Here is a 23,499-nt window from a genome sequence, read left to right on the forward strand (position 1 = left end):
TACAAAACAAGAACGTGCACCACTAATACAATGCCTATGATTACTAATCACCACAGCATAACCACAAAGCTTCTGTAAAATAAGGACACAGCCTTAACACAATCAGACATGAATTGATCATGAACTAAATCTGTTCAAAGCCGACATCCTCAATCACAGACACACGCACTGTTGCCGGCCGAGGGTGTCGGTGACGTACATGCCTGGGCTCACTTCAGACGTTCGGAGCCAGGAGATGCGGGCTTTGCACTTTGCAAAGCAGCACATGTGATTTTACTACTTACATAGTTGGAGTATTTAAGAAGATCAGGTCTGTCTCCCGTGTCCATAGGAAGCAAAGCTCATCCCATGGTGAAAAGCTCTCCTGGGACGTTTTTCCGCCTGCTGTTTACTTCCTGTGACGCCCGCCCTCCCCTCCTGGGAACAAAGCTCTAATCTACTATCCAGACCACCCCCTGGAAGCCAACCGATCCCAAGCCATGGGGAGAACAATGCACGCCAGGGATATAAATGTGCACAATGGAATTCCAGGCACATGACCACTACAGTTTCCAGAGACCTTTGGGAACAATGCAACAATGCAACAAGATAGTATCCTACACGTAAGGTACTCTTTCTTCTTCCTGAAATTACTTGAAGGATTTTTGGCTTGAGGACAGGTCCATGGAATGAAAGATCGGAGATACTACTGTTTAATATCACTCAACTCATGAAACCTTAACTGAACTTAAATAGATGTTCTTTGTCTCTTTTGTTAAGTCTTTTCTTGCTATAAAATGGAGATCACTTTAGTATGTTTGGGAAACATTTTCATAAAACGTCAAAATTAAATTGAATTAAAGTATTTTTACTGTACGGAATGCAGATAAAGTTATATACTTTATTCAGTGATGGATTAATTTTAGCCAGGTGGAAGAGAATGAAGAATTAGTTCTATATAAACCCATTCTAAACATACTAAAGCAGTTCATGCGGGGTAGGGGTGGGAACCCAGAACAAATCACCCCTAAGGGCAAATTAATCCTGTTTACAGATGGTGTTTCTGTTGTTGTAATAATTTTTTTTTTTTCCTTCTAATCGTTACCCTGGTCACATTGTTTGTAACAAAAGGTGAAAAATGCTCTTAAAAGCATCCACCTTGGAGATCTGCCAGTGGATTGTGTGGATAGTTTTCCAGCTTCTTCCGGAAGGCACAGTGGTTTAAAAGGAGTTGCTTTCTTTGATGACCCGCTGTATTAATGCCACTTAATCAGACACATACAAACCAGTTTTCTACCATTTGACATCGAAATGAAAATGAGAGCAACTGCGATGTATGAAATTCAACGACCAGGTAAATGCAGCAATTCCTCTCATGGCCAAAATGCATTTTCCTTCCTATTTTTGCTCAGGACCCCAATCGTGTTTTGAGGCTTAGCCTTCTATGTAGTTTTAGAAAGAACTCCCAAAGTGAACTCCATCTACAATTGATTATAAAAGTGGTAACAATTTTATAATTTAATAAACAAGGCCAGATCAGTCACTTGGAATGGAAAATCTATATCTAATACACGGAGGGGCTTTACTTCCTAAAATTAAGGCTTCTTTTAATTCCATAAGAGTAGATCTACTGTGATAAACCGTAATGGAAAAGGATATTTTAAAAGAAGAATGTATATATATGTATAACTGAATCACTTTGCTGTAGAGCAGAAATTAACACAGCATTGTAAATCAACTATACTCCAATAAAAATAAATACAGAGTAGATGTATTTTGACAGGCGTGACTTACACAATTCACCAGAAAATAATCACTCTCACTGCTGAACAGCAGCATTCATGGTGTAAATGAAGACTGACTTCCGGGGAAATTCTTCCTACCTGGGCAACGCAACAGAGCTGGGTCAAGGCCGAGCGCGCGTCTCCACCAACGCCCCTGCCGCCCGTGAAGAATGCGCACCTGTGCGCCCTCACTGCTGTTCTTTCCAGTCATTTCTTGGTACCGTTGCCCAGAAAAAAGCAAAAGGTGATATAGAGCCTTGGAACTGAAGCAGGTGCCTTTCCTCTGCGGGAAGAACACTTCTTGATTGCCCACTGGGCCCCAACCTGCCCACAAGGCGCCACCGCCACCCAGGCCGCGGGCAACCTCAGCGGCCGCGGGGCACTGGCCACCAAAGCAACCCCGCGTGTGACCTGGGCTGGCCCTGCAGGGCCAAGGTCAGAGCCGCATCCGGGGGCTGGGCCTGAAGGCCCCGGGCAGGGCCTGGTGCACGGGGAGCAGCGCTTGGAAAGGCCCCGGAGGTGAGGGGAGAGGCCAGCGGCTGGAAGGACAGCCTGAGAGGCCCAGAGGCTCCCACGGCCTTGCTGGTGGGGGTGGGGGTGGGGAGGGCAGCGACACACCTGAGGATTTAAGGATGGTGCGGAGCCAGCGGACGACTTCTAGCCCAGGTCCATGTTCAGAAAGATCACTCCAGGTGCTTTGTGGGGAGGACGGCAGGGAAGGGGCAGACCGCTCAGACTACGGACAGAGGTCCATGGTGGCCTGGACGTCAGACTGTCACAGTGGGGACAGATCGATGGATCAAACCCTCGGGACGGGACAGGAACGAGGCTCTGGCCTGAGCCGCTGGTGGGGAGATGCCACAAGGTACTGGGGCAAAGGTCATGAGCTTGGGATTTCGCTTCATTTTGTTTGGTTCCCACTCTATTTATTTAGGTGTTTATGCTCTCACACTACGTCCTTATAAGGCAGTGAACATTGCAAACAGTTTCTCCCCCAGAACTGCAACCACATGTTCCCGTACAGTGACAACACCTGGTTAAACTACCAATACCACCCACCCTCATGTCATCACCTGCATAATAGGACAGAGTTACCATGTACCCAGCCATGAGATGCACAGCTCATAAGCCATGTGAGATACGGGATACGCGCTCACTTCATTAGCGGGAACCCACTTCTCATCTTCGGGAGGGGCAGAGGGCAGAGGCATCTGGGTGGGGAGGGATGCCGTGTGACACTGTCCATGGGGGGCAGGCGGGGGACATGCAAAATAATGCCAGCTGCAGGGGGAGGCCAGGACAGAGGGCCCAAGGCACATGCTTGGAACAGTGGACATGGAATCGTGAAGGTGGAGCCAGGACTGAGCTAGGACGGGGACCAGACGCTGACCCCTGCGCCAGAAGCCCCTGCCAAGGGACGGGTCTCAGCAGCTGAGCAGCCGGGGTTACAGGGTGGGAGGCTGGTTCCCGCAGGAAGGGCATGCCCACCTCAGTGCTCCAGGGACGCAAGCTGACACAGGTGTCCTGACCTTGGAGAGGCAGGAAGCCCGACTATGCAACAGGAGGCCAGCGTCTCTGCCAGGAGGAGGGGATACTCGGCAGTGGCTGGGTGAGCAGAGATCGGAGAAGAGCGGAGAAGATTACGGATGCTTCTCGTGGAGGGCGCACACCAGGGAGAGGCAGGAATCAGGCTGGATGAATACAAACACCGTCACTCGGGCAAAGGGTCCTTGACTTACTTTAGGCAAGTGTGAAACTGAAAACAGGAGTATTAGTCCCGGGCAGGAAGAGCCGCCCTGGGGAGGTCGGTGGGCAGGAAGGGCTGCAGTAACCAGCTACATCAGCTTAGGGTCAGGACAACAGCTGTCCCTGGGCTGCACGGTTGGGGGTGAAAATGAGAACACCGTTTCGTGGCAGAGTCCTTATTGCTGGACACGCCAGCCACACACACCGTCTGCTCCCACTGCGGTTCGGAGGGGCTGAGGCAACGGTGTTGGATGTTGGGAGGGTGCAGGGGGTGTGGGCCACAAACATGAAGACATTCTGTTATTTAATTATCAAAAAAGAATATAGGGGCTTACAATACAAAGGCCCCAAATGTTGGAGACTTCACCTGGCATTCTGTAGCTAATGGTCTTAAACGTAAAACAAACATTTTTCTTGGTCTCAGTGATGCTTGGAAAAATGGTTGGCATTTCACAGACAGCTCTGAATAGATCTACTCTGTCTGCGCTAACCTTGCAGACAGACGTGAAAACCCCAGAACACGGGCTGGAAGTTTGAGGGGTCAGCAGCTACAGCCACAAGGGATTCTGAGTAGAGTGACCAGCGCTGGCAGGTGGCCTGGGTCCGGGACGCCGGCCTCACTGGCTGTGAAGTGCCGTAGGGGTGTGATTTCAGGGTGTCACCTTCCGGCAGCTCAGGTCCCGGCTGGTGGCTGAGATGGGTCATGGCATAAATGTGCCCGAAGTGCCAGAAAATCACGAGCTTAAAAATGAGCTAATAAATTAATATGTACTTAATTTAAGAGGTAGTAGGAACAGCCCTAAATTAATAGGCAGATTTAGTGCACCGATTTTTGTCGCTGAAACTTGACAGGGTGATTCGAGGGGGCGAGGAGTCTGAAAGCCGCCTCCACCAGGAGGGCCTCAGGAGATGCCTCAGGGGCCGAGCTTAGAGAGGAGGAGCCCCACGGCATGAGTCACCTAACGGCGGCGCGTTCCTCTTCTATTGCCGCTGCAATAAAGCGCCACGACCTGGGAGGCTGAAACAGCAGACAGACGTGTTTTCTCTCCGTCCCGGGGGCCAGACAGCCAAGATCCAGGTGTGGGTGCAGCCGCACCCCCTCCGAGGCTTGGGGGTCCTTCCTGCCTCTGTCGCCTCTGGGGTCACCGACGCCACCACTGCGTGTGTTGTGTCAGCCCCCGTCTTGGGTCAGCGTCTTCAAACACCTCCCAGCTTCATCTTCACGCTGCCGGCTGCCTCTGTCTTATAAGGACACTTGGGAAGGCACTGAGGGCCCACGTGGATAACCCAGGATCGGCTCCCACCTCAAATTCAATCATGTCTGCAGAGACCCTTTTCCCAGAGAAGGTCACATCCACAGCGTCCAGAATTGGGACCTGGTATCTTTGGGGGTCACTTTTCAGCTGACCAGAGGCAGCAACGGCAAATCGGGTACAAATAAAACGAGTCAATATCCACTGAACGTTCCCCGTCTGTGTCCCCTTGTTTTTCAAAGTGAAGAACTAACCTGCAAGGGAAGGTGGGCAGAGGCGTCTTTGAGGCCTCCCCGCAACCTGTTTCTCCTTTTGGTGAGGTACCCAGATGACGTGGGCAGAATCCTGCAAAGGTTTATCTTTAGGGGGGAAGGGAGAGTTCCAGAGTTGATTGCAGTGGTGGGGATGCAACCACAAACTTGCTAAACACCGAACCATATGCTTAACCTGAGTGAATTTCTGGTACCTAAGTTATTCCTCAATAAAGCTATTTTGAAAAGCACAGGTACCTCATTAATTTATTACTCACTAAATACTTGTGAGCACAGAGATAATAGGAACTTAGAACTTAAGCTGGTTCAGTATAAGAAGATACTTTAAACTTCGACTAAAGGGTCCTCACTGGGTGGGGAAAAGGAAAAGTACAAGAGCACCTCAATTGCTTTCTTCTGCAGAGACTGAAAACAAACTTGGGCGCTGGACATAGTTCAGCTCAATCCCAAGACATGTAAAATACTACCTCCGCCAATTTCAGATGAAGAAAGGCATTTTCAGTTTCCAGTTCAACTATTCTCTCTTCTTTGGCCTGCATCCAAGGATCCAGAAAGGAAAACGATCAACGTCAGTGAAATTCACCAGCAGTCACTTCCATCCTCACAAGGAAGACTTACGTCCAAGGATGCAAGCACACAGCCAGCAAAGAACGAGGGAGGAGGTGGGCTGGAGGGGCACCTCGGACCCTGATGGGCGCCCAGGCCCTGTGTCCACATCCCCTGGCCCCAGGTGTGGGCCCTAGACCAGCAGCTCCTGGGACTTGCTAGAAACCCAGAATCCTGGACCCTCCCACCCCAAATGGACCCGAGTCTGCATTTCAGTAAGTTCTCCAGGTGACCGTTGTGCGCATGTAAGTTTGAAAGGCACATTCCGAGGACCCTGCTCACCAAGACCCACCATTTCTTTCCTTTTTTTCACTTATTCAAAATACACTTGTTAGAAATCTATCAGGTGCCAGGCGCTTGTCCAGGTGCTGTGGAGTCTGCACCCCCGTGGAGAAACAGATGCACACGTGGATGGAACAGACAAGCGGGGACAGAGGCGGCTCCGCCAGAATGGAAACAGGGTGATGTGAGCGCAGACAGGCGGCCCGCTGAGAGGGAGGGGAGCTGAGGGAAGCCTGCACAAAGGCCCTGCAGCGGGAGTGAGCTTAGCAAGCCAAGGAGCAGAGAAGATCAGCCAGCCTGAGGCCCAGCGGGCGGGCAAGGAAGAAGGCACTGCAGGGTTTTAGGCAGAGGCGGTTAAGTATTAGCCGCGTACAGTAATGCTGAGAAAGGCAGCACCTGGAGGCCTTAGTGGAGAGGAAAGCACCAGTTCCCAGGAAGGCAGGCTCAGGTGTGGTCTCTCCTGCTGGGGAGCCCTTCTCCCCCAGGCTGCTGACACCCAGCTCACAGAGAACTGGGTTCACTTCAGGACACTCTCTCTGTGATTGGTTGGAAAACCAGAAACCTCGGAGCCATCTAGGTTTCTGTTATCACGTTCAGTCAATTTTACCTCTTAAAAAATAATCCCTCGAATATTTCCCTGGGAGTCCACTTAATTCTAAGATCCCACCACCTCCTACCTGTACAGGTGCAGTGGTCAGTGCCCGCCCCTGACCACAGCTTCACTGAGTGACAATTCACTCTCACGCCATTCGCCGCGCTGAGTGGACAATTCAGGTGCTTTAGGTATATTCAGGGCTGTGCAACCATCACCAAAACTAATTTTAGAATATCTTCATCACCCCCAAAAGAAACCCACACCCCTTCACCATCACCCCTAACATCCAACCCTGGGAAACCACTAGTCTACTTTCTGTCCCTACAGATCTGCTAATTCTGGACATTTTACATAAATGGAATCCCACGATATGTGGTCCTCGGTGACTGGCTTCTTTCACTTAGCACCATGTTTTTAAGGCATAACCGCGTTGCAGCATGCATCGGTACTCCATTTCTTTTTATTGCCTGATAATATTCCATTATATGGAGAGGCCACACTTTATCCACTCATCAGCTGAAGGACATTTGGGTTGCTTCCTCTCTTTGGCTAATATGAATAGTGCTCTGACATTTCCGCACAAGCTTTTTGTGTGGACATATTTTCCTTTTGCTTGAGTACACACCTAGGATTGGAATTGCGTACAGTTACTATGTTTAGCATTTGGAGGAAATGCCAGGCTGTGTTCATTTTACGTCCCCACCAGCAGTGTGTGAGAACTGATTCCTCCGCCCCTTGCCAGCTCACCCTCTGTGGTTCTGACAACTGCCCTCCTAGGGGGTGTGAAGTGGTACCTCACGGTGGTTTGATCTGCATTTCCCTGGTGGCTGGCGATACTGAGCATCGTTTCAGGGTACAAACCTTGTCCTTCTTCGGTTACATTTCTTCCAAAGTATTTGGTGACATTTCTTCCAAAGTATTTGTTTACATTTCTTCCAAAGTATTTGGTTATCTTTGATGATACTGCTGATTGCTATGGAATAGAAGTACAATTGATTTTTGCATATTGATTGTGTATCCCTCAGCCTTGCTGACCTTACTTATTAGTGCTAATAGGGTTTTTTTTTTTTGTTTTTTTTGGGGGGGGTGGGGATGGATTCCTTAGGATTTTCTATATGTGAGATCACGTCATCTACAAACAGAAATAGTCTTACTTCTTCTTTTCTGATATAGATGGCTTTCCCCCCCCATTATCTTGCCTAATGCCCTGATTAGCACCGCCAGGACGACGTTAAACAGAAGCGGGGAGGACGAACACGTTTCTCTTGCCCCTTTCTCCATTAAGGACGATGTTCACTGTTTGTTTTCCTTGATGCCCTCTATCAGGTTGAGGAATTCCTTTCTATTCCTAGTCGTTGAGTACTTTGGTCATGAAGGGGAGTTGAATGTTGTCAAATGCTTTTTCTGGGTCTATTGAAATGATCATGGGGGTTTTGTCCTTTATTCTATTGATATGGTCTATTACATTAACTGATTTTTGTTACTAGATCAACTTTGCCTTTCTGGGATAAATTCCTCATGGTCATGATGTATAATCCTTTACATGTATTGCTGGATTCAGTTTGCCAATATTTCTTGGGAGTTTTTTGCATCTATATTCATTAAGAGATATTGCTCTGTAGATTTCTTGAAACGTTTTTGTGTGGTTTTGGTATCAGGGTAATTCTGGCCTCATGGAATGGGAAGTGTTCCTTCCTCTTCTATTTTTTGGAAGTTTGTGAAGGGCTGGTGTTAATTCCCTTTTAAATGTTTGGTAGAATTCCTCAGTGAAGCTGTCTGGGTCTGGGCTTTACTTTGTGAGAGATTTTTGATTATTAATTTCTTTTCTTTTAAATTTATTTTATTTATTTATTTTTTGGCTGCGTTGGGTCCTCGTTGCTGCGCGTGGGCTTTCTCTAGTTGCGGTGAGCGGGGGGCTACTCTTCGGTGCGGTGCGTAGGTCTCTCATTGCGGTGGCTTCTCTTGTTGTGGAGCATGGGCTCTAGGCGCAGGGGCTTCAGTAGTTGTGGCACATGGGCTCAGTAGTTGTGGCTCGTGGGCTCAGTAGTTGTGGCTCACGGGCTTAGTTGCTCCGTGGCATGTGGGATCTTCCTGGACCAGGGCTTGAACCCATGTCCCCAGCATTGGCAGGCAGATTCTTAACCACCGTGCCACCAGGGAAGCCCCTGATTACTAATTTCTTTACTGCTTCCAGTTCTGTTCACATTTTCTAGTTCTTCCTGAATCAGCTTTGGTAGTTTTGTCTTTAAGGCATTTGACTATTTCATCCAGGTTGTGTGATTAGTCAGCAATGTTGTTCAGAGTGTTTTCTTACAATCCTTTTTATCTCTGCAAGGTTGGCAGTCATGCCCTCTCTTTTATTCTTGATTTTACTAATTTGAGTCTTCTCTCTTTTTAGTCTGTCAGGCTAAAGGTTTGTCAATTTTGCTGATCTTTTCAAAGAGCCAACTTTTGGTTTCGTTGATCTTCTCTATAGTTTTCCTGTTCTCTCTTTCATTTATTTCTGCTCTCATCATCATTTCCGTCCTACTGCTAGCTTTGGGTTTCATTTTCTTGGCTTTATCCAGTGTCTTGAGGTGGAAGGTTAGGTTGTTGACATGAGACCTACCTTCTTTTCTAAAATATAGGTGTTTACATCTATAAATTTCCTTTTAAGCACTGCTTTGGCTGCATCGCATAAATTTTGGTGTGTGGAACCTTAATTTTCATTCATCTCAAAATATTTCCTAACCTCTTTTTTGATTTCTTCTTTAATCTCTTGGTTATTTAGAAGTGTCTTATTTAATTTTTACATATTTGTGAATTTATCAATTCTTTGTCATTAACTCCTAACTTCCCTCTATTGCAGTAAGAGAACATTCTTTGTACGATTTCTGTCCTTTTTAATTTCTTCAGGCTCTGCTACGGCCTCGCCTGTTGTCTACCCTGAGCCCACCCTGCTCACCACCCAGCCTCATTCACTCGCCCACCCCCCCCCCCGGTTTGGGGGGCGCGGTTCCTTCCTCACCCACCTCCCCAGGACTCAGCTCCGCCAGCTCTGCAGGTGACGCTCCCTGACGGCTCAGGCGAGGCCCCCCCGGGCCGCACCAGAACCGCCGACCACACGGAGTGTCTCCCCTGGGCGGCGTTTATCTGTTCCTCTCATAGTTTACGTTTCCTTTGTGTTTCCTTTTGTATTAATCTTTCTCTGATTCAACCGTGTACCCCAAGAGGGCGGGGGTTAGACAGCTGTTGTTGCTTGACTGCCTACATTTAGCACAGTATTTAGAACACATTCAGTAAAGTGGGGGTGGGGGGAGACGTCCCTGGTGGGAGGGCAGAGGAGGCCCGGGAGGGGGAGGCCCGGGTCGGGGTGGGAGGGGGAGGCCCGGAGGGCGTAGAGGGGGAGAAGTAGGGGTGGGGCGTGCGGCCCAGCCGCCCACCGCCCAGCACAGAGCTGGAGGCGGGAGCTCAGGTGGGCGGGGCGGGGCCTGGGCTGCAGGTGGCCCGGGGCCCCCTCCCCCCTCCCCCCTCACCTGTCGCTGACCTGCAGCTGCCTCGCCCTCAGCTCCCAGAAGACCCCCCCACCGCCCGCCCCGCCCTAGCCTGAGGGCCCCGCATGGTTGCCAAGGCGACGCGGGGGGGGGTGAGTGGGGGCCGGGGTGGGGCGTGGGTGCCAGCGGCGGGGCGGGGGAGGGGGACCCCGGGGGAGGGATCGGAGGTAAATTTGCAAACCTGAGGACCAGCTGGCCAAAGCACCCGAAGGAAAGGACACAAAGGAAGCAGAGCGCTGGGCGAGGGGGGACAGGCCCCCAGCAGAGGCCCCCGGGCGAGGTGGCGGCCCAGCAGAGCAGCTGTCAGCACACCTGCGAGGGGACCGGGGGACAGGGGATGGTGTGGGTGTGGCCCCTCCCAGCGGCCCCCTGCGGAGCCTGGTGGAGGACCGAGGGGCAGGACCCCCTCCACACCAGACCCTAAGAGCTGGAGTGACGGCTCACCCTGCAGGGAGCCCGGGTCCTCTGGGGGGTGAAGGTCAGCGCAGCCCCTTGCCTGGCCTGCCCCTCCTCCACCCAGCAGGGGAGGTGGCGGGTCCGGCCCGAGGCCAAGTCCAGGGGTCTCGGCTTAGAGGGCGCCGGCCGTCCAGGTTTCCCTCCGTCTCACTGGGGCTCCTTCTCCGTCTTCTCAGCCACTCTCCAGCCTACAAGTGCCACCTGTATCCTGCGGACGTCCACGTCTGGGTCCAGCTTGCCCTCTCCCTTGCATCATAGCGCCCCAGGGGGTGTCCACACAGATTCCCCGCCCGGCCCCCCGCAGCCCCAGGCCCCTGCTCACTCAGACCCCAGCCTCGGACCCGGTCTTCTCGTGGTGTCTGAGCCACATCCCATCTGTCGACAGACCCCACTGGACGCACACAGGGATGGCCCCTTCACCACCCCATCCCTGCAAAGCCACCTTTGTCCATCGCCTGATTGTTACAATAGCCATCTGTGGTCTATTCTCGATGGGGTGCATTTAAAAGTCTCAGGTCACTTCCTCCCAGCAGCCTCTCATTCTTCTGGCATAAAACCCAAAGCAGCCTGGGGGGCCTGGGCAGCTGCTCCTTCCCTGCCCACCCCCGACTCTGCCCACGCCCCCCAAGCGCTCTCCGCCCACAGTTCTCTCCAGACAGTCCCAAGGCTCCCTCCCACCCTCTGTCTGGTCGGACCATCCCACCTGGGACTCCCTAGCCGCTCTTATCCTGCTGCCCTGTTCTCAGGGCTGATGGCCTCTGGCAGAGGAGATGCAGAGCTACTTGGTCGTTGCAGCTCCAGAGGACGGGGGCTGATGACTCCCCAGAAGCTACAGTAGTGTTGGCGTGTAACAGGAGCTCGGTTCAATGAGTTATTCAGTGGAATAACTGAATCAAACATAGAGGCAGCAGGGGATGGAGAGGACCTGCCAACAAGCTACGTGCTCATCCGCCACGGTGTGTTACTCAGAAGAGGCTGCCTAGAGAAGATAAATACCCCGAGAACGGTACAGAGTTGGGTGTAACTGCAGCAGATGTGCCAGGGGGATGCACTCCGGGGGCTGGCAAGGCCACTGCGGACCGCCTGCTGGCACTGCCTCGTGAGATGCAGTGTGGGCGCAGGTGTGCTGTGCACGTGTATGACCCACGTGTGTGTGCTGTGCACGTGTGAGACAGCAGTCGTGCTCCTAGAGACCTCCCCTGGGTGCCTCGGGGACACCTGCGAAGACGCTGCACGGGTTTTGGCAGCAGGGCGTTGCAGGGAACCTAGAAGCCCGTCACTGGGTGTGAGGCCACATGTGGCCACCGTGCACTGCCTGGGCCTCTGGCCTAGAGAGAAAGGACAGCCTGGAAGGTCACACACAAGGACATGGACTGTGGAGGGAAGTGGTGGCCGACACCATCTCTGCCACTCACACCCGCAGCACTGCACGCGCTGCCCCCCACAGTAAGCACCCCCGGCGGCCCTGTCTGGAGTGGGGTGCTGCGAGGAGCCCTGTGTGAGCGGGTACTTACGTGCCATGGACAGAGCGGTATCTCGCGCATTTTAGGTCCAAAACGAAAAGGAAAAAAATGCTTGCTTTTCCCTTTAGGTAGAAGGACGGGGGCGTGGGGAAGACTGCAGAGGAGCTGTGACTTGCTTTATAAGCCTCTCTGCACGTTGATTTTTATAAACGGCATGCATGCATTTCTTAAACAGCATTAAACCAAAAAAGCAGAAACATGTCACTTAGAACCTGGTAAACATTTTTTCAACAGTTATGTAATTGCAAGCTTATCTCATTTTTCTAGAGAGAAAAAAACTGATGCCCGGGAAGATGAGAAATAAAATTTGACCTCTTTTGATGGTATCTGTATATCTCTAAAAGTTTGCAAGTGACTAGATTTAGGTTTTTCAAGATGGCATGCAACCCGTGCAAAGACTGACAGCCCATGACAGCTGGGGTCTTGGGCTCCCGAATGCCCACTCCACGCACTGAGTCTGCGGACTCCACCTGGGTTTCCATGCTCCGGGTCACCTCTGCCTCTGCACTGCTTGTTCTTCGCAGAGTTTACAGAACGACTCGCAGGCATTCCCGGGAAGCCAGAGGTCCCGGCACCGTCTGCCCTCAGCCCCGCCGCAGGCCCTGGCCCTGCGCCTGCCCCGGTGTTCCCCGCAGCCTCCGGAGGCTGTGCTCCCAGAGGACGAATCCCAGTGCCAGCAGGAAAATGTTTGTCCCTTGTCCTGGGTCTTCAGTTTGGGGCAGGAGAGAGCATTCAGGTGAGAGGAAGGAAGGAGAAGTCTCTGGAAAATCCCTCCAGTCTCTGAGCAGAGTCTCAAATGGTAGGTGGGATTTTGGTACAGTGATATGCCAGGAGTAACTTTATTCCGCCGGGGAGGAGACAATACCGAGTTCTGTACAAATTTTATTTTATTTTATTTTTTGGCCGTGAGGCATGCAGGATCTTATTTCCCTGACGAGGGATCAAACCCACGCCCCCTGCAGTGCGAGCACGGCGTCCTAACCACTGGACCGCCAGGGAAGTCGCTGTGCAAATTTTAAATTGTCACCTTCAAAGGAGTAATAAGCCTTGAGAGTATATATTAATTTCTGGCAGATAAATTGTCATTGTTTTTCATATTTAAGAGCTTCCAAAGTCTGTGCCAGTTGTTGCCATCAACTGATTAAGCTGGAACCGTTTGCTAATGTTCTCTTAGTTTACATCAGCAGCTCAAGAAGCAAGTGCACTGAAGCGTCCAGTAGTGTGGAGTCGGGCAGCCAGGACCAGCCCAGGGCTCCGGGCCCACCTTCTGCTGACTTGCCCTGTGGGCCTCACACTGTCTGGCCCGGGCCACCAGCCAACAGCCTGAGCTGAACTCCTGGCCTCGATTACCCTGTGTGTCCAAATACGAACACGGTTTGCCTAATGTAACGCAGAAGTTGGATTCAGATACACAGAAAAAGCCCTTTGACGTGAAGTTATTAACGAACAGTCAACACCACTGGCCAACACTTAGGAATGCCCGTCCGTATTTTAGCACGTGGCCTGGTCACCAGGCTGCTCAAGCACATCCGCCTGCTTCCGTCAGCACCGGCCCTTGGAGCCCGGTGACCCGCAGGCGCTCGGCACGGCCGGTCCACACGGAGACGAGCTGAGTGCAAAACACACTCCGGATCGCCGGGCTGCATGAGGAGGACGTGGGATAGCTCACGGATCCATCTTACACTTCTTGGATATATTGGGCAAAATAAGTTATTTCACCCATTTTCTAAGTGGCTACTGGAAAATGTAAAGTTTCCTAAGTGTTTAGCAGCGTGTTTTACTGCACCCTCCTTTATCTTAGGACGCGGGAACGGGGTCGCAGAGCTGAGGTGCCGGCCTCAGTGCAGACCCGGGTCCCGTCTCCCACCCAGCGCCCGGGGGGGGCCGGGTCCTCACCGCTCCCTCGCCCCACCCTCGCGTCTTTGTGCTGCAGCCGGCGCCGAGGGGGAGGCGCCTCGGTCCCCGTGGCAAGGCGATGACCTGGCAGTGACGGCCTGGCACGTGACAGATGGCGGGCAGCGGTCGTGAGCAGCGCGGACCAAGCAGAGAGACTTCTGTGTGCCTCCCGGCTCCACGGACAGATGGACACTCTCCTCGATGGGGGGAGGGGGGTAACCCGATCCAGCTCCTGCTGTGTGTGCAGCGACACTGCATTGCCCGAGCCCCACCCCGTCCCCGACGCATCTGGAGCTGAGCCCCGGCTGCAGGTCACCCCCGCGCTGCAGCGGCTCCGGAGCAAAGTGCTCCCGCCGCCGCCAGGCGTGGCTACTTGGCATCACCGGCCCGAGGGTCCGCTCCCCGCCGCCAGCCCCGCCGAGGGGCGTCTCTCTGCTACGGGGGCCAGACAGACCCCGTCGGCGCCGTGCTTGCCGGGTGCCACCCGGGAAAAGTGCCCGCGAGACGGAGGCTCCGTCCTGGCCACCCGAGGGTGGGACCCCCATCCGCAGGCCACTCTTTCCCCCGAGTTCCTGGGGTTGACTGGACTCCACTCGTGTCTTTGGTTGCCACAGGAGATGGGGAGCCTTTCTGAGAGGAGACCTGAACGGACTCTTCAGGGGGAAAGCAAGCGGCACCCAGTTTCTTCCGTGCCATCGCTTTAACTGTATTAAAGGTCAATTAAACAACTGGGAAGAGTGAGCAAGAAACACCACCAACTACCAGGAGAGACGGGTTCACTGAAATACGTCAAACTCTATGTCCCAAGATCGGGAGGCTTTGGGACAGTTTCCATGTCCGTCAGTAATCTTCAAGTACTCGGGTAACGACAGGTAAAGAACAGAAATCAGGACAACCAACAAGGAGGCCCCGATCCCCGGTGACGCCTCACTCCCTGTTCTGGACACGCCGCGTGGAGCGTCTCGCACCTCCTGCTCAACTCAGGCTGTCCTCGTGTTTGGGCCCATCCCCACGGAAGAAAAACTTGGGGGAGACAGGGCTTTTTTCAGGCTGTACAATTAACCTAGTGTTTTTCAGGTCTCTCCTTTCTCTGTTGTTAGATTACTTAATGTTTCATACTGTGTTTTAAAAATCCCAGTTTGAAGTTGGAACCATTGTCACCAGTTTAGATTTAGGCCATTTGCACCTGTCTTCTCCATAAAGAATAAAACACAAGCTTTACAAGAGCAGTAAAAAATGAGGCTTAACCCACGGAAGACACGTGAAGATACTGCCGTGGCCCTGCAGACACCCTGCCCACGCTCCCCGGCGGCACCGCCATAAACTCTGCCGACTTCCCCCCGGACCTCAGCTGTGCCCCCGCCCCCGGCCCCTCGTCTTTCCCATCTCCATCAGCAGCCCATCGTCCACTTGGTCATTCAAGCTGGAAACCCGCTGTGGGCAAGCCCCAGACGTGCGTGGTCCCCGTCACCCCGCGGACGCCACCTGCCCTTTCTCCCCATGGCGGCCAGAGCCGCCCTCAGGAGGGCACTGGCTTCCTCCCTCACCTGCTCAGATCCCACAGGAAGCTGCGTGCCCACCCCCGCGCCCCCTGGTCCCCCTGCACCGCTCTGCCTGGGCTCGGGCGCCCTGGCCCGTTGCTCTGAGGGCAGCAGCCTTACCTCAGGGTCCCCTTCTGCCTGTAACAGTCTTGTCTCCCAAAGGGAGGGCTGTTTTCTCAGTCTACCATCTCTGTGATTTCAACTGGGTCCTTCTAGTAAACCTTCCAAGTGCCCTGGACATCTTCTTTATGCAAATTCATAGTTACTATGTTTCTGTAAACGAACTAGGTATTCCTGTCTCCCAAGATCTGCTTTGGGATACCTGGGTGACCAGGGACTCACAGGTAGGCACTCATATTTGTTGAATAAATTGTGCAAGAAATTGGCTTTTATATCCCAATTTCAAGTCGAATATGTTATCTTTGGGGTTACGTGACTTCTTCGAATAAACTGGATGAATACAGGCATGAGAACTGGTCACTTTTTGTACCTATTTCCCTTCTGCAAGCCATTCCACCTCAGTTTTGCCAGGGCCTAATGTTACCCTAAATGTATAACTAAATCCTTGAAATCAGCTTTCCACAGGCAAAGCAGAGAGGAAACCGCTGTCCCACGGCCACACTGGAAAGCTGTCCGGAGCTCGCTGACCCAGCGGACAGACCCCTGGGGGGGGCAGAGTCATTACTGCCATTAAAAGCAACAGAACTGTGGCCCTGGGATGAAACGGAATCAGCATTAACACAGTCTCTTTTAAGTTTTCGTCCTCCCGACCGCCAAGTACCTTTTTGGGCGTTAAAATATACTAAAAGTGAACACTTACAGTCCCAACACGTTAACAGCCGGTGCTACGAGGAGGTCTCCCGAGTTTCTACCACCGAGATGCCCCTTCCTTCGGGAAAGTCTTTCCTGAAACCCGACAGCCCCGCTCAGAGGCCACGGTGAAGGTGAACTGGACACGCAGGCGCCCACGAGCGCCCGGTGGGCGGGGCCCTGCCCTCAAGCACGTGGCACAGGCATCCTGTTCACACACGGGCAACGGTGGGAGGGCGTGGCCCAGCAGCAGCCTCGGTGCCCGGCAGGACAGAGCGGCCGAAGCGCAAGGCCAGTGCTGGACGCCCGCAGGCTGAGCGCTGGGGCCGCGGAACAGGGGACCTGGGCCCTCCGTTCGTCCGGCCGTGCGAGCGGGACGGAGAACGTCCTCCCGACTCGGGAGTGATGCCTGGTGGGCGGATGAGTGGACGGGAGGGGGAGACAGGGGAGGCGGACTGATAGCACAGTCTTTTCAGCACTGTCAAAATAATAGCAAATGCACTTAAATACATACAAAGTTTATTAAAAATAGGTTGCCAATGAAATACAGTAGAAATGGAAAACTACAGCAGTTCTGATGTCTTCTCCATAGTAATGCACAGTTATGAAAAGCACTTTTACACATATTCACATTTGACCTAACCGTCCAAGGACGGCCAAATCCACGTGTACGGGTTTACAACCACACATACCAATATCCCTGCGTGTAAATATTTACATGTTCTTGCATGTACTTAGGTGTATTTGTTGTTTTTCTATATATTAACAGGATAATAGTTCACCTGCATCTTCTTCTTTAAGGAAGGTGTGGATTTAGTCCCCAAAAGGCTGCCAGTGTTCTCAAGACGTCTGGGAGAAGCCAAGCATGCAAATCCTTCATAAACACTTAGAACCACTTCACTCTCTTACTTAACAAGGGAAATGGCAAAAGCACACTTCCAAATAAGAACCCTGACAGACACAGAAACTATTTACACTCGCATTTTAATGACTTGTCATAGAGCTCTCATGAAAGCGTGCGTATTCTCCTAACACACCTACTGGTAAGAGAACAACATGGTACAGAAAAATCATCTAGACCCACAGCAGGGCTTGTCAAATAGAAAATCTGCTCTTAATCACAAAGTAATTTACTGTTTGAACATCACATAATATAAAACAAAGTGAGGTCCGTTTCCCCAACACCAGCCACGTATTCACAGCTGAAGAAGTGACAGTGGTAACTAATAATTCAATACATGAAAATTAAATAACTCTATTAGAATGTAAAAAAATAGCCTGAACTGCCATATGAACTTTTCTTACAGTATTTAAATTACAGATGCCATATGCAGTCGAACCCCTTCCTTTCCCTGACAGCAGATCGATGTAAATCCAGTTCTTTTTCAAATTTTAAATTTCTGAGTTGTGCTCAAGCGTCACCTACTAAGCTCTCATTCTTCTTCGATATTTTTGTTCCTATTCATGTCAACACTGTTCCGTAAAGATGTCCTCTTCTATAGATGCCCTTGGAATATATGAAACAGTTAACTTTCCAACGTAACTGCCATCTTCAAAATCACCAGTGACTTACGGGTATAATAATCATCTGATATTTATAAAAATAAAATTTCCTAAGCTTAAATCCTCAAAATTTTCTTCTTGGAGAAACTTGTTGTAATCAAATACTAGAGCTGATCCGGAGGGAGCATCTTACTTAGAGGACGCTTGGGTCTGGGCTGCTTCCTGGCTGCAGGGACAGGACGCCAGCTCTGGACTCCTCAGCACACAAGCGTGTCTCCGCGTGGTCTCTCCTGGACTGGAAGGTGAAACCCGACTCTCCCGCAAAACAGACTGCAGGTGCCACTACACAGTGCAAACGACAGTCTGGGGAGTTCAAGCTACTCTGTCTGATAAGCGAACCTAAGGTTTCAGAAAAAGAACAGAAATAGGACTTCTCTGTGCTCCCTGGGGGAAGACAGGGGAGAAGAAGCATCTCATTATCCTCTACTGCCCTTCATTCTGCCCCCTTTCAAGCCCAGACTCTAAAAGAGAAACTAACAGAAAAAGTTATCTTCGTGGGAGTCAGATAATTAAGAAAGCAGACAGGGTCTAAATTGCAGAAATGACACTCTCTTGGTAAAATAAAATGGAATCTCTTAGCGCTGGAACGCTTCCAAATGCCAACGCTTCTAGAAACAGGAATCACCAGTGGCTTGGGAAGGTGACCCGCCCCACCCTTCAGGCAGGCGCAGCCCCGGAAGCACAGCGAGAGGCCTGGGCTGGACACAGGGGCCTTCCTCACTTCGTGTTCAGCTCGTTCTCCAGCTCCGTTAATTTGCGAGAGGCTTTCACTTTATTGGAGACGTCGTGGCCTTGGGAGAAGAGGCGCTGGCGCTCTCTGAACGTCAGGTTTTCCGGGGCTCCAGGACCCCCAGGTACATCCGCGTCTTGGCTGCATTGGAAGGAAATGCAAAGGGTTACTGTTCAAAATAGGAATAACCCGTCAATGAGTAGCTAAGTTTACATAATGGGCAATTAAGTAAAATGTTCTACGGGAGAGACGCATTCTTTGTTAAATTTTGTCAGACTCCTGCCTGTGGGCTGTATTTAAACCCATGTAGAAAAAGGGCGAAATGTCCTCCTCACTAAAATGTTAACTTCCTCCAGTCATACCCAACTCTCAAAAAGCTAGTAACTTCAGTTTTAGCAAGCAGATAATAATGCTCAGTAGTTAAGTTTAACTGAAGAGGTATCGTTTTAAAATCCAGCATTTTAATGAATCCTACATGTATCTGAGAGGCATCTATCAATATAGTAACTTAATAAAAAGTTACAGGAAGATGCTAAAGATTTTCTGGATTAGTTCAACGTCAACGACTTAAGAACTGCTTGGGCATCAGCCGTTCTGACTAAAACCTAGTTGAGGACGTTCCCTGAAGACAGAGGGGGCGGCCTTTTGTCGTCCATCAGGACACCTGGGCTTTCTGCCCTGGACTTTTCGACCTTCTCTGGTGGAAGCAAACAGCAATGTGTCCAGCTGCTTCTAAAGTTCTGACCAGAAAGCCTGGTACCTACGCACTGTCTGAAGCAGAACTATGTTAGCAACAACACAAGATAAACAAAGCCTCTGTGCTCACACAATTCTGTACAATGAGAAACACCTGAGCTGACAACGAAGTCTGAAATTTCAATCCAGCCTCACAAACGGTGGTGCAAGAAAACAGTCCTTAAGGACAGCGAGACACTCGTCCGGCACGACTTCAGTTTTAGCAAGCTTTATTTAGCAATACCTTTTAGACAGTTTCTCTCTCGGATCCCGATAAACGTCATGGGCCCCCATCAGTGTTCCAGCAGATCCCACGTAAGAGTTTGGTCCTTTTCCATAAAAGGAAAAGTCAAAGTTAAAGTACTTGCATTATTTCCAAAACTTCACTCATGATGAAGATGCAGTGCTCATGACGTCTTTAAGTCCTGAATAAAGAAGCAGCCAAAGGCTCTTCAAATCAGTAAAAGATCCATCAATTGGAGGGACTGGATCCATCACATCCCTCAGTGGCCTGAGCAACCCAATCAGGACCCTCACAAGGTGCTAAGCACCTGGCCTGCTGCCTTTTATTATTAGAGAGGAAACCAGCCTAAGTCTTAGGGGGTAACAGCCAGAAAGTTCAAATCAGGCAAAATGTGTAATTATCATGAATTCACAATAAAAATCCACAGAAGACTGACTTAAGTGAGGAGACAGCAAAATTTTTCAGACACTCTTGACACTAAGAATTTTCTTACAAAATCACAGAGAGCAAATGTAACCCAAAGATTAAGAAGTAATGCTCCTCTTTTCGGGACAGCTACTGAATTGTTCCCCCACAGAATAAATGGCTGTAATTCTTAAAAACAAAACTTTTGGGAAAAAATGAGGTACTAAAACCCCCTAACGTTTGATACTAACGCTGCATATACAAAATCACTGACAAAATAAAAAGGAGACCTGAAGCAGCATGGTGTGACTGTCAAGACACCCGGCCTATGGCCCGGCCGGTAACTGTGGGCGAGTGACATGGGCCGGCCTGGTACCAGCACCACATGCCCATCTACTGCAAAGGGCTGTTGAAGATCAAGAGAGATGATGCATGTAAAAAGCTTCAGATGCATCCAAATATGAGGTAATAATGCCACTAAGGATGTACGATTAAATCAGTACTAAGGTATTTCTGTTAACTGTTAACATCAGCAAGAAAATGTCACTCTTCGAAAAACCTTTTGCTTATAACCTAGGGTGGAGGAATAAACGCTCTAAGTACTCAGCAAACACTGACAGTGTCGTGCACTGGATTTAACAGGCCACAAAACTATCACAATATTTCAACACTAAAATTATCCTTTTCAGACAGGTTGCACAGAAATGAATGTTTATGTTTCTTTCCTCCCTTTATAAAAGGAGCGTGTGACGTGCAGCCACGTCTGATGCGCCCAGGACGGAGCTCAGCCACTCCTGACGGGTCCCCCCACGCACTGCATCTTCCCTCATGAGCTAGCGCAGGCCACCGCATCGTGGCCCGGGAAGCCGTCCTCCGCAAAGACTCAAAAGATTAAAGAGAAACACATCTCTAACTTAAAGTAATCTGCTCCGGGCCTTTAGATAAATTATTTGCAGAGTGAAAAGCTTTCAATTTTAATTCTACATTTTTCCTTCATTTTGCTTTAAAAACGTTGTGTTTTATCTTTCGAGCTTTAAGAATACTTGCTTCTTCCCACTGGTAAAGATCAATTCTTTAAGAATTTCAGAATTTTTAATCAGAATATCAAATAGTGTCACCTGACTATATATGAAGTGACACTACACATTCTTCCAATCATTTCCAAAGAGCTTTAGGAAAGCACATTTTTCACATGCTGCTATGCTAGAATTTGACATCATTCACTCCAATCCGTATCCCAATCCTACTCCTCACAGCATTAGGGCAAGAACCAAGCCCCGGCCACAGAGGCTCAGGGCAGAGGGAGGAGCCCAACAGGGCGAGACGATGGGAGAGAGACGGCGGGTGCGAGGCCAGAACGCAGAGAGCTCTGCACTTTACGAGGAACCTTCAAGAAGCAGGAGCGACCAGACGCAGGGTGTAACCTGCTCCCATGTGGTACTTGTGGTGTGAAATAGAATAAGGGTTAGTGATGTGACTGAAAGCCCAGATGGTTAGAAGTGACACCTCCCTACAGTATCCCTCACCAAACCTCCTATTTATCTGTGTCACGACACTCACAAGATATCTAAGGTTCAGCCTGTAATCTGATGCAAGGAGACTGATGGCATCTTGCTTCAAAAATTGCTATTGTCACACAGGTCTTTAAAGGTACCACATTCTGGATATTTGCAACAGAAATTTTACAAAAAGATTTAACGTTGGCTTCTAAGTGACTCGACCTAAGGATTACCTACTAAACTTTCCAAGTGAATCAAAGCTCTGACTCAGGTGGCAAGAAAGAGCCTAGTAAAACTCGTTTACCTAAGAGCCACGGTTACTTGAGTTTGATTATTCAGTTCTTTTAGAACTGCCAGGAGCCCGATGCACGGACTCCGCAGAACCGAGAAGACTCAATTTGAGAATATTTACTGCCAGCCTCCCAATGTTGTTTAAAGTGGCCAGATCAGGCTGAAGTTTGAATCTTGATAATGCGTAGCTGTACTTTCAATCTGACTTTCAGCGCTGTCTCCAAAGCTGATTAGGAACACGGGCCTGCAGCACCCGTGGGTGCGCTCTGCGGTCCGCGGAGGGTCACGGCCAGAGGCAGCCGCACGCCCCCGGGGCCTGGCCAGCAGGGCCGGGACGTGTGAGCGTGGGAGCGAGCGGGAGGGAAGGGGCCGGCTGGGGCGGGGGTCGCCTCACACCCACCCCGACAGGGCAGCTTAGCTGGCAACACAAAGTTCTGCGTGTGTTAAACAGCTGGAAGTACACAGGGGCCGACGGCACTAGCGACAAGAAGAAATTTAACAGTGGACACCGAGATGCTCGACCGCGCACACACTTATTTGAGGCAGGGGACGAAGGCCGGAACCAACAGCACTTCAAGCGGTCAGGGAGACGGAGGAGGGCTGCCGCCGCCGGCTGGCTGAGGAAACGGGACGGTTTCCAGCGCAGAGATTACTGCAGGCGCCCTGAGAGGGCCTGCCCCAGAGCAGGAGCGCCGGCCTTAGGCTGTGGGTAGAGCAGATCACCAGGCCCAGCCCGGCGATCCAGAGAGAGCCCCGCTCCACGGCGGGCGGCGCGTGCCCAGCGGAGCGGAGGGGCCGGCCGGACAGACGGCAGAAGCTCGGTTTGTTGGGAGGGGGCGGGCGCAGTACTGCCGGCAGCGGCCGGGGGGTGGGCTGGAGAGAAGACGCCATCGCAGGCCGGGCGCCGCGGCGGGGGAGGGCCTGGCGCTGGAGGGCGCGTCCTGACCTGCCGGGCCGCCGTCCTCCTCCTCCTCCTCCTCCTCCTCCTCCTCCTCGGTGTAAGCCACGAGCTTGGCAGTGTACAGGGCGTCGGGGGAGAGCACCTGCGCCTGCAGGTAGGAGGCGGTGCGCTGGGGCGGCGGCGGGGGCCCGGGGGCGGGGGGCTCGTAGCCCCGCGGGAGCGGAGGGCGGCCCAGGCCCAGCTCCTCGGGCTCCAGCAGCTGGCGCTCGACCTCGTCGTGCTGTCGACGCCTCTCCGCCTCCAGGCGGCTGTAATACCCCTCCTCCTGTCGCCTCTGTGGCAGGGGACAAAAGCGCAAGGTCAGCGGACGGGAGTGGACGGGCCTGCCGCGGGTCCCCCAGCACCACGGCCGATGGACCCGGACACCGTCTTCCCCTGGGACTCGAGTCTCCGACGCCAGACCGCGTGGGGACGGGGGAGGGAGGAATGAAGGAGCTGTCAGGGCCCCAGCCCCAGGTACCACATCATGGCTGTCCCATCCAGGGTTCTGCGGCGGAACTCGCCAGCCGCTGCCCTCTCTCTCTCTCTCCTTCTGTTGCCGGTAGGACAGTAACTTACCTGTCACTCCTGAGTTTAAAGACAAAGGCACACCAAAACTAGGCTGCAACTGCCTTTCTACAGCTGGCACTTCCAGAAGTGCAGCCCTGCGTGCTTCTCCACCGAACCCCGGTAAACTCAGAAGAGCGGTCCTTCCTTGACAAGAAGGACGTGATTACGTCACCTGGCTGACTTCTAGGTATTCAGAGGGAAGCGAATAGGAAACCCCGAACTGTAAAAAACATTACTCATCTTTCC

At 51.5% G+C, this 23,499-nt stretch overlaps 1 protein-coding gene across 7 annotated transcripts in view; it reads right to left on the reverse strand.

The window, feature by feature from the left end:
• Nucleotides 1-16,778: 16,778 nt before the first annotated feature.
• Nucleotides 16,779-23,499, reverse strand: part of AFDN (afadin, adherens junction formation factor) — a 134,233-nt gene continuing 127,512 nt past the window's right edge. For all 7 annotated transcript variants that reach the window (XM_068551736.1, XM_068551739.1, XM_068551732.1 and 4 more), the window contains 3 exons: nucleotides 22,690-22,978; nucleotides 19,549-19,633; nucleotides 16,779-18,710 (listed from right to left, as the gene is read on the reverse strand). In XM_068551736.1, the coding sequence (XP_068407837.1) occupies nucleotides 18,557-18,710; nucleotides 19,549-19,633; nucleotides 22,690-22,978 (528 nt within the window). In that variant the 3' untranslated portion in view covers nucleotides 16,779-18,556. The remainder of the gene's footprint in view (nucleotides 18,711-19,548; nucleotides 19,634-22,689; nucleotides 22,979-23,499) is intronic.

The sequence above is a fragment of the Eschrichtius robustus genome, chromosome 9, assembly GCF_028021215.1.
Source record: "Eschrichtius robustus isolate mEscRob2 chromosome 9, mEscRob2.pri, whole genome shotgun sequence".
Classification (NCBI taxonomy): Eukaryota; Metazoa; Chordata; class Mammalia; order Artiodactyla; family Eschrichtiidae; genus Eschrichtius; species Eschrichtius robustus.